General features: G+C 37.6%; 1 protein-coding gene across 1 annotated transcript in view; it reads left to right on the forward strand.

The window, feature by feature from the left end:
• LOC102858000 (mucin-2-like) overlaps positions 1-8,068 on the forward strand; it is an 82,668-nt gene that overhangs the window by 70,569 nt on the left and 4,031 nt on the right. Inside the window, exons 3-4 of the mRNA XM_006896842.1 lie at positions 1,876-1,885; positions 6,349-6,418. Of these exons, the coding sequence (XP_006896904.1) occupies positions 1,876-1,885; positions 6,349-6,418 (80 nt within the window). The remainder of the gene's footprint in view (positions 1-1,875; positions 1,886-6,348; positions 6,419-8,068) is intronic.

Genomic DNA, 8,068 nt, shown 5'->3' on the forward strand with positions numbered 1-8,068 from the left:
TCCTACCCCCAAATATAATCCACTCTGCAACCCTCATTGCGTACTCCTACGATAAAAATAATGCCCTAAAATAGAATACTTTTAGACTATTCTCTCCCCCATAGACTTCAGTGCCGTAAACATATTTCATCCAGTTTTTCTCAGTCTTACCCCCACCCCAATGCCAGCCTCATTCTACAACAGTAGTGTTTTATAAAATTACTTACTAATAAACTGTGCCTAACATAACCCCATCTTTTCAGGCCCCTCTAGACTTTTCCCAATTCCTATATCCACTCCCTCCACTTAACAAATTGTGTCACCCTCTGATGTTCCCCCTGCTCACCCTCACCCCTCTGGTTTCATCTCTTCCCTCCTTAGACCCCTATATACATTTTATTAGTTATCCTTCTATTTGTCTTATGTAGAACTTGCCCTTATGAGACTAAGTTAATTTACTAAGCATAATGATCTCCAGTTTCTCCAAGTCATGCAATATTTTCTAAAATCATTGCTCCTGAGTGCTGCATAGTATTTCATCATGTAAATTTCCGGCAATTTTTCAATCGATTTAATCATGGTTGGACAACTGGACTGTTTTCATGTTATTACAATGGTGAATAACGCTGCTATGAACATTTGGTATCAAAATTACCATTTGTGTCTCAATTCTACTTTCCTTGGAATATACTCCTAGTAGTGGAATAGCTGGATCATATGGAGTTTCTATGTTCAGTATTTTGAGGAAACACAAAACTATTTTCCAGATGGTTTTACCATTTTAAAATCCCACCAACAGTGTATAAGACTTCAATCTCTCCACAACCTCTCCAACATTTATTGCTTGCTGTCTTGTTAAACTTTGCCATGGTTACTGGGGTGGGATGTATCTTATTGTGGTTTTAATTTGCATCTCTCTTGTTGTCAATGATTTTGAGTATTTCTTCATGTGTCTACTAGCCATCTGAATGTCTTCCTCTGTGAAATGTCTTCCATATGTTTTTCCCATTTTGTAATAAGCTTATAAGTCTTTTTTTGTGGATGCCTTATTGTTGTTGTTGTTGTTGTTATATGCCATCGAGTCGTCCATGACTCATAGTGCTATGTACAGTTGCCCCAAACTCTGCTCTATCCTGTGCCAATCTTCTTTTCTTTGACACACCTATCTCTATTACCCCACTCACTGAATCAATCCATCTCATTGAGGGTCTTCTACTTTTGTTCTGTCCCTCTTCCCTCCCAAGCATAACGTTCCTCTCCAAAGACTGGCCCTTCCATGAAATATGACCAAAGTATGTCAGACAAAGCCTCAGAATCCTCGCCTTGAAGGAAGAGCTTGGTCTCACTCTCTCAGGAATGAACCTGTTTGTTCTCCTAGCAGTCCATGGTATATCCAATACTCTTCTCCAGCACCACAGCTGAAAGGCATCAATTCTCCTTCTATCATCCCTAGTCATTGTCCAGCTTTCTGATGCATAGCAAGTGATTGCAAAGACCATGGCTGTATCAGGTGCATCTTAGTCTCCAGACTGACATTGTTGCTCTTAAGAAGGCCCTGTAGGATTCTGTAAACTTTTGTTAAGAGATCCTTGTCTGAGATGGTATTGCCAATTTTTATTCCCCAGTCAGTAAGTTTTCTTCCACCCTACTGGAAGAAAAGGTTTTAATGCACACAGGGAATTTACTCTTTAGAAGGCTCCATTCATCAATTTTATCTTCTCCTGGATATGCATTTCTGGCTGTATTTGTCAGCCCCTTTGTACCAAAAACTAGACCTTCTAAGCTTGGTCCTGTATTGTCTCTTATGATCTTTATGGTTTGGGGCTTTACCCTTAGGTCTTTAATTCACCTTGAGTTGACTTTTGTGTATGGTGGCATATGTGAAACCTGCTTCAGCTACGTGCAGGTTAGTTTTTCCTGTTTCTTTTGTTGAAGAAGTTGTCATTTCCCCATTTGATAAGTTTTGTTTCCTTGCCAAATATCAGTTGACCATAGATAGCTGGGTTAACTTCTGGGTTCTCAATTCCATTCCACTGGTCTATGTGTCTGGCATTTTGCCAGTACCATGATGTTTGGGTTACTACTGTTGTGTAGTAGGTTTTGAGGTCAGGGAGTGCTATACCTCTTGCTTAATTTTTGTTTTTCAGAAGTGCTTTCCTTGTTTGACATCTTTTTACCTCTGGTAGGATTGTCATTTTCACAATATTGATTCATGAGCAGGGAACACTTTTCCATTTATTTAAATGTTTTATAGTTTCTTTTTTTTTATTAGGGTAGACCTTGTTTTAAGTCTTTTATTTAGATTACGACATTTAATCTTCAAAAAACCCTGATGAGCTGTGTGAGCCATTACCAACTCGTATTCAAGATGAAGACCCAGACACAGACATAAAATATGTGCTTGGGGTCACAACTTCAGAAGTAGAGGTGCTCTTCATCATTAATACCCACCTGAAGCCTCCAGTGACTCCTGTATGCCAGACAGTGTGGTGGTTGAACGCAGGGGCCTCAGAGTGCATCCCAGTTCTGTCCATGGTTGTGTGATCTTAGGTGTGAACAGGCAGTAAATTACCACTTCTTGCTTTATTACTTCCTCTCTTGTTTCACCCCATAGCTCCAGAACATCAATTATTTTTTCTGAGCAGTTGATTATTTCCCAGTGCTGAAGCCTGTCCATGCAGGGGCACAAGCAGTGGGGTGCTCCTTGACATCTGCCAGCCAAGTAGAGAGTCCATTCCATAGCGATCTAGCTAAGTGGGAAGCTCGTGCTGGTGGGTAGATGTAGTCAGTCAATTCTGAAACCATAGCACCCCGCACAAAGTAATACAAATATCTCCTGGGGTTCCCAGTGCTGTAATTCTTTGTTCCATTTTAATGTAAGTTTAGAGAGACTTAGGGTTTCCATTCATTCATTGTTGCACTTTTCTCCCTGCCCACCTGCTCCCCCCTACCAATTCACTCTTCTCCTTGAAAAGTAAAAAAAAACAAAACCAAACTCTCATTGTTATGCAATCCTTCCCCCTAATTCCACTCCACTATGCAGCCTTTAATCTGGACTCCTGTCATGACAATAATACCCAATCATATATCCCTTTTAAACAGTCCTCTCCCTCATCTATTTCAATGCAGTATACATCATTCCTCCCCTCCTTCTCTGTCCTCCATCAACCTCAATGTCAATTCCGTTTTACAATAGTGGCCCTATGCAATATTTGTTCTTTTGTGAATGAGATATTCTGCTCAAAATAATGTCCTCCAGGGTCACCCATTTTGTATAATATGTCATGAGTTCCTTGTTTTTCAATGCAGCATAATATTCCATTGTGTGAACATACCAGAGTTTTCTATCCATTCATTTGTTGATGGGAACTTGGGTTGTTTCCAGCTCTTTGCTCTTGTGAACAAAGCCACAATAAACATGGGTGTGCAGATATCTGCATGGGTGGCAGTTATGATTTTGTTAGGGTAAATTCCCAGTAGTGAAATTGTGGTTGCACCATTTTACACTCCCACCAACAGTGAATAAAGGTTCCAGTTTCTCCACAGCCTCACCAATATTTTATGTTTGCTGTTCTGTTAAATTTTGCTATTCTTAGTGGGGTGAGATGTTATCTCATAGTTGTTTTGATTTGCATCTCTCTTAGAGCTAGGGATTTAGAACATTTTTTCATGTGACTGTTGGCCATCTGAATGTCTTCTTTGGTGAAGTGTCAGTTCGTATCCTGTGCCCATTTTTCAATTGGGTTGTTTCCCTTTATCTTGTTGTGGTGCTCAAGTATTTTGTAAATTCTAGATATAGGTCCCTTGTCTGACAAGTCATTACCAAATATTTTTCCCAATCTGTGGCTTCCCTTTTTTACCCCGTTGGAGAAGTTTTTGTATGTTCATAGAGATTTGGTTCTTAGAATGTCCATTCATCTATTTTATCCTCTCCTGGTTGTAGATTTTACAGGATCCTTGGAATATTATTTATGTTGTGGATTAGGACTCCTAGAGTTCTTCCACGCTTTTCTTCAATGAAGTTTATAGTCCTGGGTTTTAGTCTTATTTCCATAATCCACTTTGAATTGGTTTTTGTATATGGAGTGAAGTGTGGATCTTGCTTGAGTTTTCTGCAGAGAGTTTTCCAATTTTGTCAGCATCCTTTGTTAAAATGGCTGTCATTTCCCCACTTAACTAATTTCATCTCCTTGTCAACAATCTGTTGACCATAAGTAGATGGGCTGATATCTGGATTCTCAATTCTATTCCACTGATCTATTTTATTGTTTCTTAAAGAAGTATTTTATAGTTTTCTTTGTAAAGATATTTTGTGTCTCTAGTTAAGTTTGTTCTTAAGTATCTCATTGGAAGCTAGGATTTTGAAGCTCCATCTCACATATTTTGGGCACATCCCCAGGACAGACCAGTTTTTGGAGAAGGATATCATGCTTGGAAGGGTGGAGGGGCAGCACAGGAGAGGAAGACCCCAGATGTAATGGATTGATACAGTGACTGGGGAAATGAGATTGGTGTGTTGGAACTAATGAGACTGGCTCGGGACAGGACAGGGTTCAGAGATGCTACGTATAGGGTTGCTATGGGTTGCTACTTGATAACACGTAACAATATAAATGTTGCTTTCTTGGTTTCCTTCCCTGTGTTTTCTTTGTTACTGCAGAGGAATCCCACCGGCTTTTGTATGTTGATCTTGTATATTGCCACTCTACTAAATCGGTCCACTAGCTTTCAGGTTTTTTTTTCTTGGATCCTTGGGGTTTTCTGTGTACACTATAGTACTATTTGCATATAGTGACAGTTTAACCATGTCTTTGCTAATCTAGATGTCTTTCATTTTCCTCTCTTATCATATTGTCCTACCAAGTACTTCCAGTACAATATTTAATAAGAATGGTGAAAGTGGGCATCTTATCTGGTCCTTGTTCACAAGAAAAATGCTTTTAGTCTTTCTCCATTGAGAAAAATACTGACTCTTGGTTTTGCATATATACTTTTCCCAAAATTGAGGAACTTCTCTTCTATTCCTATTTTGCTGAATATTTTAATCAGGCAGGCGTATTGAATTTTGTCAAATACCTTTCTGCACCAATTGCTAAGATCTTGTGGTTCTTGTTAGTTGCTTTGTTAATGTGATGAATTATGTTGATTGATTTTCTTATGCTGAACTATACTTGCATACCTGCCATGAATCCCAATTAGACATAATTAATTATTTTTGTGATATGATGTTGGATTCTATTGGGCAAGATTTTGTTAAGGATTTTTGCATCTATATTTTTGAGAGATATTTATCTCTAATTTTCTTTTTTGGAAATATCTTTGCCTGGTTTTGCTTGCTTCATAGAATGACTCTGAGAATGATCTTTCTTTTTCTATTTTTAAAAATATCTAAAGAGTAAAATACACTTTTTGTCCTTCAGAAATTCAGAAAAATTTAAAAGAGCTCACAAATGTAAAAATCTTCCTTAAAATGAAATTTGAACGTGAATTCATTTTATATGGTTCTTTCTCTTAAGTAACAGTCTCTGATCACAGTGTTAAGGAAAATCCTCATTGCTTAAAAACATGAACTATCAACAAAACTGTTCAACAAATATTACAGTTTAGACGCTAATTTGTTAAAGAGGAAACCTTCCTAAATTAGAAAGAAACAAGAAGATAATTTCTTTTCTTATTGCTGAGATTCCTAAGATTCTGTTCTTGCTAGCAAATCTTTAGTACTAATAGAAATTTCTTATACTTCAAATGACTTACAACCAGAAAAGCTCTTGTATCACCTCCATTGCTTTTTCTCTGAGTGAATATCTTAGTCTTGCTACAATTTTGCCTCACTGCTATGCGATAAAATTCCAGTGCATGCTAGTGGTAAGGAACCCAACTGCCAATAAGTGGTTTACATCCACCAGCCGCTTTATGGAGAAAAATGAGCACTCTCCTCCAGTGTGAATTACTGCCTCTGAAAACTTGCCAAAAGGTCAACTATAGGTCCATTCTGACTCAATGGTATATAACACCACCACCATGATGAGATGCAAATGTACATATATCCTTCTGAAACCACTTATCTTTCGTACACTGTGCTTTCTAACAAATGGTAACTTTGGTGACATCACCTTAGGGAGTCATGCTGCTTTCTTAAAGGTAGCTAATGTGAATACACCAGCAACTCCTCAGAAGAAAGTTGGGCAACCTCTTTCCAAGTGATTTCAGCCACTGAAAACCCACTGAAGGGTCAGCTGAGTTGCTCCAAGTAGGTTCCATTATGATGGTAACGACTTTGCATTTTCTAACATAGTAAGCTGTTTACCAAAATGCATCCTCACCCACAATGTCGTAACTAAAAGTAAGCTACCTTTCTGCTTTTTCCAGGAGCTAAAGAAAAAAGATGAAAAGTCTGCCATTACTGTTGTGCATCTGTGCACTGAGCACTTGCTTTTTAGTAAGTATCCACCCTTTTATTCTTCTATGCCAACGACAGACCAAAGTATGTATCTCTGAGAGTTCAAAAGTTTAACAAGAAATTCTTTTATTTTTTTAAATAAGAGAAAATAGACAAAGATTTACAATCTTGCAAACCCTGTGGGTTCTATTGTACTCTATAGGGTCATTATGAATCAGAATTAACGTAGAGGCAATACATTTTTATAGAGTTTTTTTAACAAGAATTTTAGGTCTAAATAGGAAGAAGCCTAGAAAAGTGTGATGTTAAAATTACATTTACTCTCTAGTCTTATTCCTTGCTACCTGGTGCTTTCTCTGATTTACAGTTTATTTTTTCCATACCAACCAACTCTCAAAATTTGCCATCCCTAAAGTTGCTTTGGAATTCCTTTGCTTCTTACTAATCCTCCTTTCATGGTCCAGGCAACATATTTTTTCCCCTCCCTCCCTTACTTGTCCTTCATCCACACTCACTTCCTTCTTGTTTCTTTTTCTCCTTGAAACTTTGATATATAAAGAGAGTACGCATTAAAAGTTAATTTAGCTCTTTAGGACTCAATTTTATCATCTGCATAATAATGATGATAATTACAGTACCTGTTTCTTGGTCCCATTAAGGAATCAAGTAAATTCATATTTGTAAGCCATTTAGAATATAGTTTTATATAAAATAAACATACGAAGTAAGTTATCTTAAACATACATTAAAAATTAGCAAAAGGTATCCTCCATATCCTTTGAATGAAAAAGGTCCATTTCTCCCCGTGAGAAGTAATTTTCTAATAAATTTATCTTTACTTTTTCCTTTAAAAAATATGCAAAACCTGTGAGCATGTAAGCAAGCATTGTAGCATCTCTAATATGCTCTTTCTAATTCATTCTATGCCCTTCTAAAGAAGACTAGTGTAAAAGTATCGATCTATGTGAGCCAGAACTTGTCATTTTATTTCCTCATAAATTGAATAGTCTAATTTTTAAATAAGTAATTGGCCAGTGGTAAGAACCTGCACTGCAATCCATAGGCATGCAGTTTGAATCTACCAATGACTTCACAGAAGAATGGGCAATCTCCTCCGGTACAATTTATTGCCTCTGAAAATTCATTGGAGGGTCAGCTATGAGTTGGTTCTGATTCAGTGGCACACAACAACAGCAAACTATATTTGCAATTGATTGCATTAGACTCTAAGGACATTATTTTATCTATACAGTTCTACTAATATGCCTTTACCTACTCTTTACTCTGTCTCTGAAAAGGACTTTATAATGTGTGACTGGAATGATTTATCCATTCGTTGGTTTATAAAGAATTCGTGTGAAACTTAGCAGACAGTAAAAATTCACTTCTCCTTACTTAAGACTTTGGGAAATGCTTCTTTTTTTCATGTTTATGTCCATTTATTTTCTTCTTTTATATATTACTATAATGTTGTTATGTTATATGCCGTCGAGTCGCCTGCGACTCATAGCGACCCTATGTACAAAAGCCCTAAACTCCACTCTGTCCCCTGCCAATCGCACTGTCTCTGACGCTCCCATCCCAATTATGCCAGTCACTGAATCAATCCACCTCATAGAGGGCCTTTCTTTCCTGTGCTGTCCCTCCACCCTCCCAATCATGATGTCCCTCTCCAAGGACCGGTCTCTC

This window comes from Elephantulus edwardii, unplaced genomic scaffold, assembly GCF_000299155.1.
Source record: "Elephantulus edwardii isolate Elephantulus edwardi_28Jun2011 unplaced genomic scaffold, EleEdw1.0 scaffold00192, whole genome shotgun sequence".
Classification (NCBI taxonomy): Eukaryota; Metazoa; Chordata; class Mammalia; order Macroscelidea; family Macroscelididae; genus Elephantulus; species Elephantulus edwardii.